We start from the raw sequence: 16,667 nt of genomic DNA on the forward strand, positions 1-16,667 counted from the left end.
GAGGAGAGCTGTGAGGGAAATGGGAGTCTGTGTTCCCTGGGCCCCACCCGAAGGCGAGGAGAGATTCCCTCTCTCTTTCTCTCTCTCCTCTGAGGAGGTTTCCTCAGCCAGCCGGACAATCAATCAATCAATCAATCATATTTATGGAGCGCTTACTATGTGCAGAGCACTGTACTAAGCGCTTGGGAAGTACAAATTGGCAACATATAGAGACAGTCCCTACCCAACATTGGGCTCACAGTCTAAAAGGGGGAGACAGAGAAAAAAAAAAAACCAAACATCCTAACAAAATAAAATAAACAGAATAGATATGTACAAGTAAAATAAATAAATAGAGTAATAAATCTGTACAAACATATATACAGGTGCTGTGGGGAAGGGAAGGAGGTAAGATGGGGGGGATGGAGAGGGGGACGAGGGGGAGAGGAAGGAAGGGGCTCAGTCTGGGAAGGCCTCCCGGAGGAGGACGGGGATCCCACAGTCGTCTGGGTCCCGGAAGCCTGTCGGGTCCTGCCCCATCCCGCCTCCCACCTCTCCCTCAGCTCCTCCCCTTGGCAAAGACTGCCAGCCCTGAGGTGGGTCCAATGAAAAAGAGCACGCGCGGGCAACAGGAGATGCAGGCAGCCGTTCCGGTTCTGCCTCCTGGGGCTGTGCCCTCGGTGGAGGCGGCTTCGGGCCGCGGCGTTCCCAGCCGGAAGCCGGGAGAGCCACGGGGGGCTACCGGCAGCTGGGTTGAGGGGCTGCAGTGGGCCGGGCCAAACGTGGATCCTGCGCAGGTTATTAATAATAATATATTAAGCCCTTACTGTTTGTCAAGCGCTGGGGTTCATACAACTAGCCAGTCCCTTCCCAACGTGGGGCTCACACCCTGCGTTCCCATTTTACAGGTGAGGTAACCGAGGCCCGGAGAAGTCGTGACACCCCCCAACACACTGTTCCCTTGCCCTGCCATCTTGCTTGCGTCACCCCTTCTCCCAGGGGAGCAGACGGGCAGCGTGGCCTAGTGGATAGGGCTCGGGCCTGGGAATCCGAAGCACCCGGGCTCTAATCAATCAATCAATCGTATTTATTGAGCGCTTACTGTGTGCAGAGCACTGTACTAAGCACTTGGGAAGTACAAGCTGGCAACATACAGAGACAGTCCCTACCCAACAGTCTAATCCCGGCTCCTCCACCACGCAAGTCACTTCGCTTCTCTGGGCCTCGGTTCCCTCATCTGTAAAATGGGGATTAAAGCTGTGAGCCCCATGGGGGGGGCAGGGACTCGGTCCAACCTGATGAGCTGGTATCTGCCCCAGAGCTTAGTACACATAGGAAGTGCTTAACCAGTACCATTAAAGAAAAAAAGGGTGTGCAGGCCGCTTAACAAATACCTTAAAGAAATAAATAGAAGGAAGAAACACGGGGTCGGCGAGTGTCTCTGCACAAACCACCAAACCCTCCACAGGCGCCTCCGCCCCATCCCACTGCAGGGTCTCTGTCCCCCGGGATGTCAAGTGTCCTGTCACCTTCCTGGGGAGCGTCTGACAGATGGTGGACGGCAGAGGTGCCCGTGGGGATGGAGGCGAATGACCATCTCCCTATTGGCATCTTTATGTTGCCAATTTGTACTTCCCAAGCGCTTAGCACGGTGCTCTGCACACAGTAAGCGCTCAATAAATCCGATTGATGATGATGATGATCTCCCTCAGAGCGGGCTCCGGGGACAGGCCGGGCCAGCGGGAGAGAGAGGGGACCGCCTTCTCAATCAATCAATCAATCAATCGTATTTATTGAGCGCTTACTATGTGCAGAGCACTGTACTAAGCGCTTGGGAAGTACAAATTGGCATCACAACTGGAGAGGGCCGCCTCCCTTTTGACTTTGTTCCAGACTCGGGCCTGTTCCTCCGGGAACAGACGGGCCTGGGCTCAGCCAGGAGTTGGCAACCCCCCGAGCGTGGTGGTGGAGGGTGTTAAGCTCTGGGGTTCTTCATCGATCAATCAATCAGTGGGATTTATTAAGCGCTTTACTATGCGCAGAGCTCCGTTCTTCATCCCTCCCCGGCTGCGGGTAGGCCCGGTTGCCGTGGATATCCCAGAAGCATCAATTTTGCTTAACTGGGGCTGAGGGTGATCCCCCGAACCTGGCGGCTTGACATCTTCCTGCTCCTGGGGACCCCCAAGGAGAGGGGCAAGGTAAAGAATCACGGTTGACATCTTTTCAACCTCCCCCTTTTAGACTGTGAGCCCACTGTTGGGTAGGGACTGTCTCTATATGGTGCCAACTTGTACTTCCCAAGCGCTTAGTACAGTGCTGTGCACACAGTAAGCGCTCAATAAATACGATTGATTGATTTTCACTCCCACCAGCTTCGTATGGCAGTTGTTAGGCGCTTATAATAATAATAATGATGGCATTTATTAAGCGCTTACTATGCGCAAAGCACTCTTCTAAGCGCTGGGGAGGTTACAAAGTGATCAGGTTGTCCCACGGCGGGGGAGGGGGCTCACAGTCTTAATCCCCATTTTCCAGGTGAGGTAACCGAGGCCCAGAGAAGTGAAGTGACTTGTCCAAAGTCACGCAATTGGCGGAGCCGGAATTTGAACCCATGACCTCTGACTCCAAAGCCCGGGCTCTTTCCACTGAGCCACGCTGCTTCTCATGTGCTAGGCACCGTACTGAGCGCTGGGGTAGAAACAAGCTAGTCAGGTTGGACACAGTCCCCGTCCCACAGGGGACTCACAGTCTTAATCCCCATTTGCCAAGTGAGGGAACCAGAGAAGTGAAGCGACTCACCCAAGGTCACCCAGCAGACGGGTGGAGGAGCAGGGATTAGAACCCAAGTCCTTCTGACTCCCAGTCCCCAGGTTCAATCCACTAGGTTCCCCTTCAGTTCCTTAAGGCGAGAGCAGCATTTACATCCTTGTTCTCTTTCCACAGAATCCGGTAATCAGCATCACAGAAAACACCCTGCACTTCAAAGGTCAGTATCCCCTCCTTTGTGAGAGTGAGAAAGTGCTGAACAACTCAGGGGGCTGGAGGGGGGCGTCTCCCCCACCTCCCTGATCTCCTACCAAGGCCCAGCCTGGCCCACTCCTCTCCTCTCCTCTCCTCTCCACTGTCAATCTCTCGCCCACATCCTGTTCGTTCATTCAGTCGTATTGATTGAGCGCTTACTGTGTGCAGGGCACTGGACTAAGCGCTTAGGACGTGCAAGTCGGCAACATATAGAGGCGGTCCCTACCCAACAACGGGCTCACGGTTTAGAAGGGGGAGACAGACAACAAAACAAAACACGGAGACAGGTGTCAAAGTCGTCAGAACAAATAGAATTAAAGCTAGATGCACATCAGTAACAAAATAAATAGAACAAGTCAAATAAATAGCGTCATTAATCTATACAAATGTATATACAAGTGCTGCGGGGAGGGGAAGGAGGTAGGGCGGGGGGGGGGATGGGGAGGAGGAGAGGGAAAAGGGGGCTCAGTGTGGGAAGGCCTCCTGGAGGAGGTGAGCTCTCCGTAGGGCTTTGAAGGGAGGAAGAAGCTAGCTTGGCAGATGTGGGGAGGGAGGGCATTCCGGGCCAGGGGGAGGACGTGGGCCGGGGGTCGACGGCGGGATGGGTGAGAACAAGTCACGGTGAGGAGATTAGCGGCAGAGGAGCGGAGGGTGCGGGCTGGGCTGGAGAAGGAGAGAAGGGAGGTGAGGTAGGAGGGGGCGGGTGATGGACAGCTTTGAAGCCCAGGGTGAGGAGTTTTGGCCTGATGCGTAGGTTGACTGGAAGCCACTGGAGATTTTTGAGGAGGCCTGTCTCTGGCCTGTATCTCACTCCCTCCCCCTTCATGTCTGTCAGACCATCGCTCTCTCCCCCCCCACCCCCCACAGTCCTCCTAAACTCCTACCTCCTCCAAGAGGCCTTCCTCTACTAAGCCCTCATTTCCCTTCTCTGTCCTCCCCTCTGCGTTGCCTACGTATTCAGACCCCCACGCTCCCGGCCCCCCCAACTCCAAGGGAGAGCGGTGTTCCGGAGCGAATCTGGGTGCGGGCAAACGCGCACGTCGCCGCACACAGACAGGCCCAGACCTCTGCTCTCTGGGGAAATCAAGTCTCCTGCTCTGCCCCCCTGGAGGGGAGCCCTGATGGGTGGGGAACGGGCGAGGACCAGTAGCTCCCCTGTGGGGGACACGGGGTGGGGGTAGTTTCCAAAGTCTGGGGGTCTCCCCCTCCCCTGTTGCGTTCCAAGGCTCCCCGGAGGCCGTGGATGTGCTGGCCGCCCCCTCCCCGCACCCCGGGCATCCCGGGATGGCTTGCTGGCTCTATCTGCCCTCCCTATCCTGGGCAGTGTCTTCCACCAGGGGTGGATCGGTGCCACGGGAAGATCTGGGTGGGTTTGATGCCCAGCTGAGCGGTCCCGGGCCCTCGGCCGGGGGAGGGCCCAGCCGGGCAGCGGCCAGTGGGGTGGAGAGCGGCTCGGTCGCCGATCCTTTGCCCCGTTTTACCGCGTCTCTTTCTAATGTTTCAGCCCAGGGCCATGGGGCCAAGGGAGACAACACTTACGAATTTCACCTGGAGTTTCTGGAGCCGGTGAAGCCTCAGGTAGAAGCGGCTCGTCCTCTGCCCCTCTCGTCCTGCCCCCCACAGAGAGCCGGAGGCGGTTGAGTAAAATACGAGGCAGCGGGGAGGAGCCGGGGTCAGTCTCCCAGGGGCCTGCCTTCTGTTTCCCCCCCTCCGGGCCCCCCCAACCTTTGCTGCTGAGACCTGAATGCCCCCTCCTGCCTGCTCCCCATCCTCAGGGCCCCCTCACCCGCTGCTGAACCCCAAGACCTTCCCTCCTTGTCCTTCCCGGCGGCGGGAAGAGGGCCCCAAGGCCAGGGACGGGAGGCCCGCGGGGCTCCGAGCCATCTTCCCCCGCCATCTGCCATTATTTGCTTTGTCAGGCGCAGGGTAGGACAGGGCCGGACAGACGGTGATGGCTGCCGGGGGCTGTTTGCCTTGCCAACAGACCCTGTTCAACTGGCAGTCTCTCCGCAGTGGTTCCATTAGTGACCGACTAAACCCCCACCTGCCTCCCTGACTGGTGTCCCCGATTCCCAGGGGGGCCCACAGGGAGACTCCCCCCAAACCCCCACACACATACACATCCCTCGGGCCACCCCGGGGGTCTGGATTGCCGGCTCAGCCTGACGGAACGGGGACACAGGAGTTCTGGGCGTTTACTCAGCCTTTCTTTTTCTGCCCGCACTCTGTACTGACGGTATAAGATCATCAGATGGGTCACGGTCCCTCAACTCCCCCTCCCCAGGACGCCTGGTCTGAGAGGAAGAGGAGGAGGGGGCAGCGGCGGCAGGGGAGGAGCCCGGAGGGGGAAAAGTGAAGGCTCTCTGGGGGCTCCTCCTCTCCGGTTCAACCCGCCGCCTCCTCCCTGCCGATTTCAGGAAAATGGAGGGAGGTTGCCGGAAGAGAAGCAAGCGCCTTTGGCAGTGCGGTCTAAGGGGAAGGGCACAGCGCTGGGAGCCGGGGCCTGCCAAGTGACCTCAACACCGAATCTCCTCAGGCCTCCGTTTCCTCATCTGTAAAACGGGGATAAGACACCCGTTCTCCCCCGTCAACCCCTCTCAGGCCCCCGGTGGGACAGGGTTCCGGGCCCCAGCCGATCATTTCGGTTCAATCCCGGCATCCGGTGCGGAGCCTCAGGCCGGAGTAAGCGCCCGCTCCCTCCCTGCCATCGTTCATGCCCGTCTCCTCAGCGGGAACAGCGGAACGGTTCCCTCTCCGAGCCCCCGTGCCGGACGAGGGAGTCGGGCCCGCCCCGGGGGGGGGGGGAGCTGACCTCCCCAGCATCATTTTCGCTCCGATCCGCAGCCGGCCCACAGGCTTACCCAGAGGCAGGTGAACATGACGGTGAAGAAGCAGAAGAGGCAGTGGTGGGAGCGGCTGACCCGGCAAGAGAAGCGCCCTCTCTTCTTGGCCCCCGACTTCGACCGCTGGCTGGACGAGTCCGACGCCGAGATGGAACTCAAGGCCAAGGTCCGTGGCCGGCGACGGGGTTGGAGGCCGGGAGCTGTGGAGCAGTCACCCTGGGCCCCGAGATTGGCGCGCGGAGCAGTGGGCCCTGAGGACCCAATGCCAGGAAAGCCAGGGACGAAACCCACCATCATCATCATCATCAATCGTATTTATTGAGCGCTTACTGTGTGCAGAGCACTGTACTAAGCGCTTGGGAAGTACAAATTGGCTCACAGTCTAAAAGCTCCACCAGAGCTGCCTGGACAGAGCACCATGCCAAGGGGCCCTCTGCTTAGCTCCATTTTTTTTTCTTTTTTGGCAATATCTGTTAAGCACTTACTGTTCATCAAACAACCATTCTAAGTGCGGGGAAGATGCAAATTAATTAGGTTCAACACAATCTCCGGCCCGCATGGGGCTCACAGGTTAAGTAATTTTGGTATTTGTTAAGCATTTACTATGTGCCAAGCCCTGTTCTAAGCGCTGGGGGAGATACAAGGCAGTCAGGTTGTCCCACGTGGGGCTCACAGTCAATCCCCGTTTTCCAGATGAGGGAACTGAGGCACAGTGAAGTGACTGGCCCAAAGTCACACAGCTGATAAGCGGCGGAGCCGGGATTAGAACCCGTGACCTCCGACTCCCAAGCCCGCGTTCTTTCCGCTGAGCCACGCTGCTTCTCAAGGAGAAGTAGGAAGGAGAGCAGGAACCGAGAAGTGAAGTGACTTGCTCAAGGTCACACAGCCAACAAGCGGCAGAGCTGGGATTTTTTTTTTTCTTTTTGGGGGGTATTCGTTAAGTTCGTTAAGCACTTACTGCGTGCCGGTCCTCAGGTTCCCGTGCCCACGCTCTTCCAACTTGGCCACGCTCCCAGGTCTGGGCCCCGTGGACTCCCACGGCCGGCCCTGACGGAGCCCCGGCCCGGAGGGGGGTTGGCGGTGGTGTTCCCCCCCGGGGGAGGTGCAGATCTCCAGCCGTGGCATCTCGTTTCCCTGGGCCGGTGGAGTCGGCGGCCTCGAAAAGCAGGAGCTGCAGGAGGGCGGCGATTCCCCGGCGGGTCTCGGTCGAGCAGACGGGAGACTCGGTCCACTCCAGCCTTGCGGGAAACTTCTCTCCGGCTTTCTAGGAAGAAGAAAGGATTAATAAAATCAGAATGGAATCCAGAGTTTCCGACGACTGTAAGTAGTGGCTTTCTTCCCCCCCGTAACACCATATAAACGCTTACTATGTGCCAAGCACCGTTTTAAGCACGGGGTAGATACCAGCTAATCAGTTTGGACGCAGTCCCTGCCCCATCTGGGATCGTAGGCTAAAACGGAGGGAGGAGGATTTAATCCCTATTTTACAGATGAGGTCACTGAGGCACAGACAAGTCAAGTGCCCGAGCTAATAATAATAATAATGATGGCAGACAAGGGGCCGGGATTAGAACTCGGGCCCTCGGGCCTCAACTTTTATCCACGAGGTCACACTGCTTCCCTGCCCTGCCTCACGTGGGGCTCACAGTGAAAGGGCGTGGGAGAACAGGTGTAGATTTCTCATTTTACAGGTGGGGAAACCAAGGCCCAAGGAAATTGAGTCACACAGAAAGCCAACAGTGGAGCCGGGATTAGCTCCCAGTCTCCTGACTCCCAGTTCTGCCACAGGTCTCTGCTCCCTGATCTTGGGCAAGTTACTTAACGTTTCTGGGCCTCGGGAATGTGTCCGTTATAGCGTACCCTCCCGAGCACTTAGCACAGTCCTCTGCACAAAGTAAGCGCTTAATAAATACGATCGACCGACTGGGAGAAGAGGTATCGAATCCCCATTTTTCAGATGGGGAACATGCCCGCCTCACTATCGTATACTCTCCCAAGCACTCAGTCCAGTGCTCCGCACACAGTAAGCGCTCGATAAATACGATCGACTGACTGACGGTAGCCCCGGGGCATGGCTGGAGCCGGGTATCGGGCCGGTGAACCGCACGGGGCTCCACTTGGCGACGGGGGGGATGGATTCGATCTCGGGGCCCCGGGGGCAGAGCGAGCCGGCCGTCCACCCGGGCTGACGGTGTCCACCGTCTGCTTCTGGCCGCAGCGTTCGTGACCTTGAAGAAGGGTTACCTGTTTATGTACAACCTGGTGCAGTTCCTGGGCTTCTCCTGGATTTTCGTCAACATGACAGTCCGGCTCGTCATCTTGGGAAAAGGCAAGTAATCGCCGCCGCCGCCACCATCCCCTGCCCCCAGCGGGGAGACCGGGGGCCCAATCACCCCTTTATCAGCCCCGAACACGGGATAATGGACGAGATTTGGGATTTGGGGCCGGTCAGAGCGCTCGTCGGCAGGAAGGGGAAACGACGCCGCGTGTGCCGTGTTTCCTGCGGGCAGGGTGGGTGTTTATGTTGCGTGTACGTATGGGGGTATGTTTATAGCATGTATCTGTGCGCGTAGGGACGTGAGGGTGGGTGTTTATGATGTGCCGCGTGTATAGGCACCTCCATTGTGCAAGCCCGTGGTGGACTTCTCTGTCCTCCATCTCACTGGAACTGGGAGTTTAAGCAGTTGTAGCTGGGGTGGCCCAGACTTTTTCGGGTCACTTCTTGTCCTCCTCTGCCATGACGGACCCCCTCCTGCCCGGCCACCAGCCTCTCCAGACCCCTGGGAGAAAACGTCCAAGATGTTGGATCCCCTCAGGATCGGGGGAGAAGCGAGCGGGGCCGCCCGCTTTCTCTCCCCGGCTAGGCCGGGAGCGGGCCGTCTCGCGTTGGGGGGGTTCCCCTTCGGGCTTAAGGCCGAGAGGCTCGGCGGGGGGACGGTAGTACCCGAGGGGTCACCCTCCCGGGGCCCGCGGACGAACCCGTCTCTGGTCTGTGTCCCTCAGATTCTCTCTACGACACGTTTCACTCCATGGCCGACATGATGTACTTCTGCCAGATGCTGGCGGTGGTGGAATCCGCCAACGCCCTGATCGGAGTCACCCGCTCACCGCTGTTGCCATCCCTGATCCAGGTAGCGCCCGGCTGGGGCCGAAGAAGGGCCGGGCGGTAGCCAGCGTTGTCGCTCCCCGGGGCACCCGGCCCCAAGCGGAACACCTGCTCGGCTGGGGTGGCAGAGCGCTATGGTCTGGGAACCGGGAATTCTCATCCCTGGCTGCTCTGTGACCCGGGGTAAGCCACCTAACCTCTCCGGGCCTCGGTTGCCCCATCTGAAGAATGGGAAGAAGATACCTGCTCTCCTTCTTTGGTTGTGAACCCCAGGAGGGGCGGGGTCTGAGTCTGACTCGGTGATCTCGTCTCTACCCCAGTGCTTAGCACAGCGCGTGGCTCCCATTATTCTTACCCTGCCCTCCGGGATTCGAGGATCTGGGGGTGAGGGAGCGAGACCAGAATGGAAGACTAGAAACTCCCTCGTCGTGGGGCGTCAGCGGAGTTGGCTGGTGGAGGCATTTTGACCCAGTCTGCCCCGAGGCGGAGGGATGGCCCAGATGACCCTCGAGGCCTTTCCTGGGCTATCGTGGCCCGGGCACCTGGGACGAAGCCACCTGGGGGGGGGTTTGTTTTGGGGGTTGGGGTTTCTGAACCGTCTCCGTTTCCTCCGCGCCCCAGCTCCTTGGGAGAAATTTCATTTTGTTCGTCATCTTCGGGAGCCTGGAGGAGATGCAGAACAAAGCCGTCGTGTTCTTCGTCTTCTACCTGTGGAGCGCGATTGAGATCTTCAGGTGGGCGGAGGGCCGGCGCGGGGCCCGCAGTAAGGACTCAGTCCCATTACGGTTCCACCGCCCTCGGGTCTGCCGGGTGAAGCTCCCTGTCGAGGGGAGGGGAGACCCGCCACCTCTCCTGCCTCAGTCAGCCCCTGCCTGGAGTCATCACCCCCCTCCTCTGTGCCGTCATCTCCCACTACGGTCACCCCCTACCCTCGGCCATCTCCTTTGTGGTCACCACGTCCCCCTCCCCATCTCCCCCTGCAGTCTCTGCGTCCGCCCCCTCCCCTCCGCTGTCTCCTTCGTGGTCACCGTTCCCCCTTTCCCATTTCCCTCTGCCGTTGCTGTCTCCCCTCTGCCATATCCTTCGGGGTCACCATCCCCCTCCCCCCTGCAGTCACGCCTTCCCCTGTGCCATCTCGTCTGGGGTCACCGTCTCCCCTTTCCTGCCTGCCCCCGCTATTCGCCGTCTCTGCCACGGTCACCCCCTCCCCTGTGCCATCATCTCCCGCCGTGGTCAACCTGGACCATCTCCTCTGTGGTCACTGTCTCCCTTGGGGGTCTCCCGCCGGTCGGTCCAGGGCCCCTGGAGCGCTCGGCTCCCCTCGTCCTAGTTGGGGCTCGGGCCTGGGGCCGGGCGTCCGGGCAAACCCCACCGGAACAGGGACGCCCCTTTACCCGCCCTCGGGGGTGGCTTCCAGTAAGCGCTTACCGTGGGCCCACGCATCGTGCTAAACGCGGTGGAAATCACAAGGTAACGGGGCTGGCGGACGGGGTTTTCTTCTCCATCTTGGGCGATTGATGAATAAATAAATACGATTGATGATCTTGGGCGGGCAGCGGAGCCGTGCGGCGGTAGTAGAAGTGTACACTAGACTAGGACAGGGAACGATGACTACTAATTCTGTTGCGATGGCACTCTCCCAAGCGCATAGTACAAGTGCTCGATAAATCCCATTGATCGGTTGATCGACGGTATCGCTTGAGGGCCCCCGCTCCGTAGAGGACGCTGGGAACAGAACGAGAGGAGCATAAGCCGTCCCGGGCCTTGGCTGTCTGCACACTACTGAGGAGAATTTCTCGTCTCCTGTAGGTACCCCTTCTACATGCTCGCCTGCATCGACGTAGACTGGAAGCTTCTCACTTGGATTCGCTACAGTATCTGGATCCCCCTCTTCCCCTTGGGGTGCTTGGCCGAAGGTAGTCCTCGCCGCGGATTGATTTTTCCCAGCCCCGGCTCGAAGGCCCTCTCGGGTCCCTCCTCGGAAGCCAACGCCTTCCCCCCCCTCATTCATTCATTCAATCGTATTTATTGAGCACTTACTGTATGCAGAGCACTGTACTAACCGCATGGGAAGTACAAGTTGGCAACATATAGAGACGGTCCCTACCCAACAACGGGCTCCCCCTCCTGCTTCGCCCCAATTCAGGGTCGTCTCAGAGCCTCTGGGAAGCGCCGGGGCCCGAGAATCAGCAGACCTGGGTTCTAATCCAGCTCCCGCCACTTGGTCTGCTGTGGGACCTTGGGCAAGTCACTTCGCTTCTCTGTGCCTCAGTTTCCCCCACCTGTAAAATGGGGATTAAATCCTACACCCTTCTCTAGACCGAACCGCCCAGGGGACAGGGACTGAGTCCCATCTAATGAATTTGTATCGACACCAGTGCTTAGAACAGTGCTTGACAACAACAACTATTATTATTACCATGATTATTATTAGGGGCCGGTGGTGGCTGTGACTGTTGGACTGTGAACAAGTCACTTCACTCCCCTGTGCCTCAGTTCCCTCATCTGTAAAATGGGGATTAAGACTGTGAGCTCCACGTGGGACAGGGACTGCATCCAGCCTGATTACCGTGTATCATCTCCCCCAGCGCTTAGAACAGTGCTAGGCACATAGTAAGCGCTTAACAAATACCATCCTTAATATTACAAGCCCCTGTCAGATACCTGAAACTTCTCCTCTTATCTCAGTGCCCTATTTTTCCCTCTGAATTGATCATCATCTGTCATTTAGGTTGTGTTTGTGTGTCATCCTAATGACAACAGTGATAACTGTGGTATTTGTATTTATTAGTACCAAGTGCCGAGGTAGACACAAAACCAACAGATCTAGACTGTGAGCCTACTGTTGGGTAGGGACCGTCTCTATATGTTGCCAACTTGTACTTCCCAAGCACGTAGTACAGTGCTCTGCACACAATAAGCGCTCAATAAATACGATTGATTGTACACAGTCCCTCTCTCCCCTCACAGGGCTCGCAGTCGAAGGCGGAGAGGGGACAGAAATTCAACCCCCTGTCTTACAGATGAGCGAGGAAGGCCCAGAGATTAATAATAATAATAATGATGGCATTTGTTAAGCGCTTACTATGTGCAAAGCGCTGTGGGGGGGATACAAGGTGATCAGGTTGTCCCACGTGGGGCTCACAGTCTTAATCCCCGTTTTCCAGACGAGGGAACTGAGGCCCAGAGAAATTGAAGTGACTTGCCCAAAGTCACCCGGCTGACAAGTGGCAGAGCTGGGATTAGAACCCATGACCTCTGGCTCCCAAGCCCGGGCTCTCTCCACCGAGCCATGCTGCTTCGATCATCATCATCATCATCACCATCAATCGTATTTATTGAGCGCTTACTATGTGCAGAGCACTGTACTAAGCGCTTGGGACGTACAAATTGGCAACATATAGAGACAGTCCCTACCCAACAGTGGGCTCACAGTCTAAAAGGGGGATGTTCGATGTTCAGTGACTTGTCCAGGGTGACACGGCAGGCAAACGGAGGAGCCGGGATCCGAACCCTGGTTTCCCAACTCCCGGACCCATCCCCGGCCACTGGGCCACACCGCTCCCGCCCTCTCCTTCGGTACCCGTCGCTGGACCCCTTACCCACGTTATCGATAAGCGGGGAGGCCCGTGGGGGAATTACTCACCCCTCACAAGTCTCGGCTCTCTGCTTCCAGCCGCCTCCGTCATCCAGTCCATCCCGATATTCAACGAAAGCGGAAAGTTCAGCTTCACCTTGCCGCCTCCCCTGAACTTCACCGTCAGATTCTCCGCTTTTCTCCAAGGCCATCTCATATTGTTATTTTTACGTAAGTTCGTTCCCGCTCGCAACTCGGTCTCAGAAAAGGTCTTCGTGTTAGAGTCTCAGGCCCGCGTCCCAAGGACGCGTTGGGGGTGGCTTTAATTGGAGTCAGATAAAACTGCGGCATTTGCCAAGTGCTCAGTATGGGCCGGGCACTGTGCTAAGCGCTGGAGCAGTTACGGCAGTGGAGTAGTGGAGAGAGCACGACCTAATTGTCAGAAGGTCATGGGTTCCAGCTCTGCCACTTGTCTGATCTTGAGCAAGTCACTTCCCCGTGCCTCAGTTCCCTCATCTGTAAAATGGGGATCGAGACCGTGAGCCCCACGGGGGACAGGGACCGCATCCAACCCGATTTGCTAGTATCCACCCCAGCGCTTAGTACGGTGCCTGGAACATAGCGAGCGCTTAACCAGTTACTGTTAGTTCCTACCAGTTACTCACAGTCTGAAGTAGGAGGGACAAGAGGAATCGAATCTCCATTTTGCAGCTGAGGGAACTGAGGCACAGCAGACGGGGGGCGGAGCTGGGATTAGAACCCGGGCCCTCTGACTCCAAGGGGGATTGGGGCGAAGAGAAACAGGAAAAGAGCTAGTAAAAACAGTTTGGGAAATAAATCCGGGTGAGGAGCCGTGTCGGCCGTGGGGACCGGAGGGAGCGGTCCGATGCTGGGTGGGAGCTGGGACGCCCCGCTTCCGCTTTCTGATCACGGTCCCGTCCCTTTCCAGGGCTGTTTGTGAATTTCCGTCACCTCCACAAACAACGAAGGCGACAACTTGCCACGAAAAAGAGAAAGGCAAACTAAGTGCGGCCGTGGGATTCCCCTCCCGGATTTAGGCCGTCCGAAATCCTTAGAGAGTTTTACCCGTGCTATGAACACGAGAGGTTTTATAAGATTCGGTGATCGTTTTAATCCTCTGTGATTTCACCCTTCTTCACCCTCAACAGACACCCCGTCTCCCCTGGCCTCCCATCGCACTCACACCGACTCACAAACCCGTACCGTCACACAAACCCGCATCGGGCTCTCTCAGAAAACTCCCACCCCAACCCCCTCTCCCGCTCACGTAGCCCGCTGACGTTTCCCTATTTGCTAGATGACTTCAGTCGGTACGGCCCATGCCCACCCCGCGCCATAATTACCAAACTCACGTAGGATGGACAGAACTGGTCGCGGTGCGAGGAGCGTCCTCTGATTTCCAGGGCTTCTGGGCCGCGTCTAACCTTTAGCAGTCGTCCCTGGAGCATCGAGGCAGGGCCCTGCCGCCGCCTTGCTGGCCGGTCTCCCCCGGGAAACCGAGGCAGGCGGCTGGAGATGGGAAAAAGGGGCGGAGATGTGTGAAATAAAGGCAGGGGTCCAGCTGGGTTTCTCCGCACCCCCTTCTTCACTGACTTGGCCAGGCTGGCCGCCCCCCGCCTCCCCCATTTCTTCCCACATCCCCCTTGGGGTATGTCTGGAATCAGTCGTATTTATTGAGCGCTTACTGTGTGCAGAGCACTGTACTAAGCGCTTGGGAAGTACAAGTTGGCAACATATAGAGACAGTCCCTACATTCAGGTAACAAATGACCCTCCCCTTTCCTCCGGTGGCCGAAGGGGAGAGCAAACCTCTCCCGATGGGAATTTCCTTGTTTTTTTGCTGCTGTTGTTCCGTTTTTTAAATAAAATGAATCACGCCGTCAGGTGTTTTGAACCCCCCACCTGGGGCAGGTGGTGGTGGGCCTTCCTACCCCCCGCCTCCCACCCCTGTCTGAAAGGAAGGTGGGGCGGGGAACTTGGCTTCTTGCCTCGGGCAGTCGCGGCCAGAGCCTCCGCCCTGCTGTGGCAAAACTGGTGCTCACACAGCGAGGACCACCCTCACATTCCACGGGAGGCGGGGAAAGCCGGCCAGGGACCCCCACACTTCAACCCTTCGCCCCCCTCGCTGGCGCAGACGGGGACGAGGGTCAGCCGAGTGGACGGCTTCCTCTTGGCCGTCCCCAAGGGGCTCTGAAGTTGAGCTGGGGCGGCAGCTGTAGAAAGACCGTCCAGCCTCTTCTGGACTGTGGCCGGTTGACCGTTCCCTCGCCATCCCCAAACGCACATTCCAAACACAACCGACCCCTCTCCGTCCATGGGCGCCTCGCCTGGGTGAGAGCGGTTTTGGAGGCCCAAGGGAACGGGATGTGGGGGTTCTGAAAAAAGGGGAGCACTGAGAGTTTGCTGCTCCAGGCGCAAGGACTCCGAGTCTTTGAGAGTCCGGCTGGGTAGCTTGGTTTGACACTGTGACGATAATATCATTAGAAAGACAACTACCAGGTAGCCACGTCGGCCCGCTTCCGTCAGGTTTCTCCTGCCACAGGCCCGTTTCTCGCTCGTGCTCCCTTTCCCGCCCCCCGTGACCCCACAAACATCTGCCGGTTCCACCCTGGCTCTCAAGGATGAAACTCATATTCCGTGTGATTGCCCTGAATTTACTGACAGAACTGACTCGTCTCCGACAAGGCAACAGAGCATATTTCTATTAAAAATATTTACAATCGAGTTCTCGGCCCTTTTTCTCGTTCGACCTCAAGAGCTCAAAGGGGACCCTCCTTCCCCTCCCCGCCTTCTCTGGGGGGCCCGATCACCAGGGTCCCCCACAGCCCCTGGTAGTGGGGCATCTTCGGGAATTATAGACCCCATCCCTGGCTCTAATCCTTCTCCAGCCCACTACCTCACTGGATCACATGCTCCAAGAGGGCAGGGATCGTTTCTACCCCTTCTCATTGTCCTCTCCCAAGCGGTGGGTACAGTCCGCAGCAAACGCAACCGATGTACTTCGTCGATCGGCACTGAGTCCCAAACATCCACCCGTCTGCCTGTCCCTTTCCTCCTCTGGGGAAAAGGATAAGCCAGAGGTAGCCCGCTAGCCACTCGGGGACTTGCTATGTAAAACCGGGCATTTTATTGCTCTGTTAAAACGGGATCCGCCGGAGGAATCCCGGGCCGCCCGCCCGACAGTCGTTCAGATGGAGGATTGTTCATCCGGAGCGGGGCCCTTGTTCTCCCCAAGAGGGGAGGGCGGGCTCTGGCCCGAGGGAGCCCGCCAACGGAAGTGTCCGAAGCTCCTCCGGAGCGCGGGGTGATGCTACATGCGGTCGGAGCTGCTGCCGGAGAAGTCGGTCTGCAGCGGGGCGATGTTGTGGTCGTAGGCGGCGGGGTCCGCGGGGCCGGCGGTCAGCTTGAGCTGCTGGGCGGCGTGGGTCAGCTGGAAGGCGGCGTCGGGGTGGGCCGTGTCGGGCAGGAGGGTGCACTCGCGCTCCAGCATGTCCGCCACGCCCTTCAGCAGGTCCAGGAAGCCCAGGGCCAGGGCCGCCTTGCGTAAGCGGTTCAGCTCCTGCAGGAGAGGCCCGGCGCTTACTACGTGCCAGGCGCTGGACCAAGCGCCGGGGTGGACACGAGCAAATCGGGTTGGACACGGCCCCCGTCCTAGGTACGGCTCACGGTTTCCATCCCCACTTGACAGACGAGGGAACTGAGGCGCAGAGGAGTGACGGGACTTGCCCAAGGTCACAGCAGACAAGTGTTGGAGCCGGGATTAGAACCGGGCTCCATCCACTATGCCATGCTGCTTCCCCGTAAATACAACTGAATGAACGGATGAATGCCTGTCATGGGGCCACTCCAGACCTGCCCTTTCCCCCCACCCTTTTTATGGTATTTGATAAGCACTCCCTATGTGCCAGGCACTGTTCTAAACACTAGCTACACGCTGATGAGATTGGACACGGCCCTTGTCCCATATTAGTCTTCATCCCCATTTTACAGAGGAGGGAACTGAGAAGCAGTGAGGCAGCGTGGCTCAGTGGAAAGAGCCCGGGCTTTGGAGTCAGAGGTCATGGGTCCGAATCCCGGCTCCTCCGATTGTCAGCTGTGTGACTTCGGGCAAGTCACGTAAC

General features: G+C 57.9%; 2 protein-coding genes across 5 annotated transcripts in view; one reads left to right on the forward strand and one right to left on the reverse strand.

Moving 5' to 3' along the window:
* HACD3 (3-hydroxyacyl-CoA dehydratase 3) overlaps nucleotides 1-15,270 on the forward strand; it is a 24,155-nt gene extending 8,885 nt beyond the window's left edge. The window contains exons 2-11 of the mRNA XM_038766956.1: nucleotides 2,923-2,965; nucleotides 4,505-4,578; nucleotides 5,845-6,009; nucleotides 7,112-7,163; nucleotides 8,062-8,172; nucleotides 8,847-8,974; nucleotides 9,571-9,683; nucleotides 10,759-10,865; nucleotides 12,626-12,757; nucleotides 13,476-15,270. Coding sequence (XP_038622884.1) covers nucleotides 2,923-2,965; nucleotides 4,505-4,578; nucleotides 5,845-6,009; nucleotides 7,112-7,163; nucleotides 8,062-8,172; nucleotides 8,847-8,974; nucleotides 9,571-9,683; nucleotides 10,759-10,865; nucleotides 12,626-12,757; nucleotides 13,476-13,552 — 1,002 coding nt within the window. The 3' untranslated portion in view covers nucleotides 13,553-15,270. The remainder of the gene's footprint in view (nucleotides 1-2,922; nucleotides 2,966-4,504; nucleotides 4,579-5,844; nucleotides 6,010-7,111; nucleotides 7,164-8,061; nucleotides 8,173-8,846; nucleotides 8,975-9,570; nucleotides 9,684-10,758; nucleotides 10,866-12,625; nucleotides 12,758-13,475) is intronic.
* INTS14 (integrator complex subunit 14) overlaps nucleotides 15,227-16,667 on the reverse strand; it is a 25,690-nt gene continuing 24,249 nt past the window's right edge. For 3 of the 4 annotated variants that reach the window (XM_038766950.1, XM_038766949.1, XM_038766955.1), the window contains one exon: nucleotides 15,857-16,105. In XM_038766950.1, coding sequence (XP_038622878.1) covers nucleotides 15,857-16,105 — 249 coding nt within the window. Of the gene's footprint in view, nucleotides 16,106-16,667 lie in introns of all 4 variants that reach the window. The other variant, XM_038766954.1, reaches the window with a different exon arrangement.

The sequence above is a fragment of the Tachyglossus aculeatus genome, chromosome 26 (assembly GCF_015852505.1).
Source record: "Tachyglossus aculeatus isolate mTacAcu1 chromosome 26, mTacAcu1.pri, whole genome shotgun sequence".
NCBI lineage: Eukaryota > Metazoa > Chordata > Mammalia > Monotremata > Tachyglossidae > Tachyglossus > Tachyglossus aculeatus.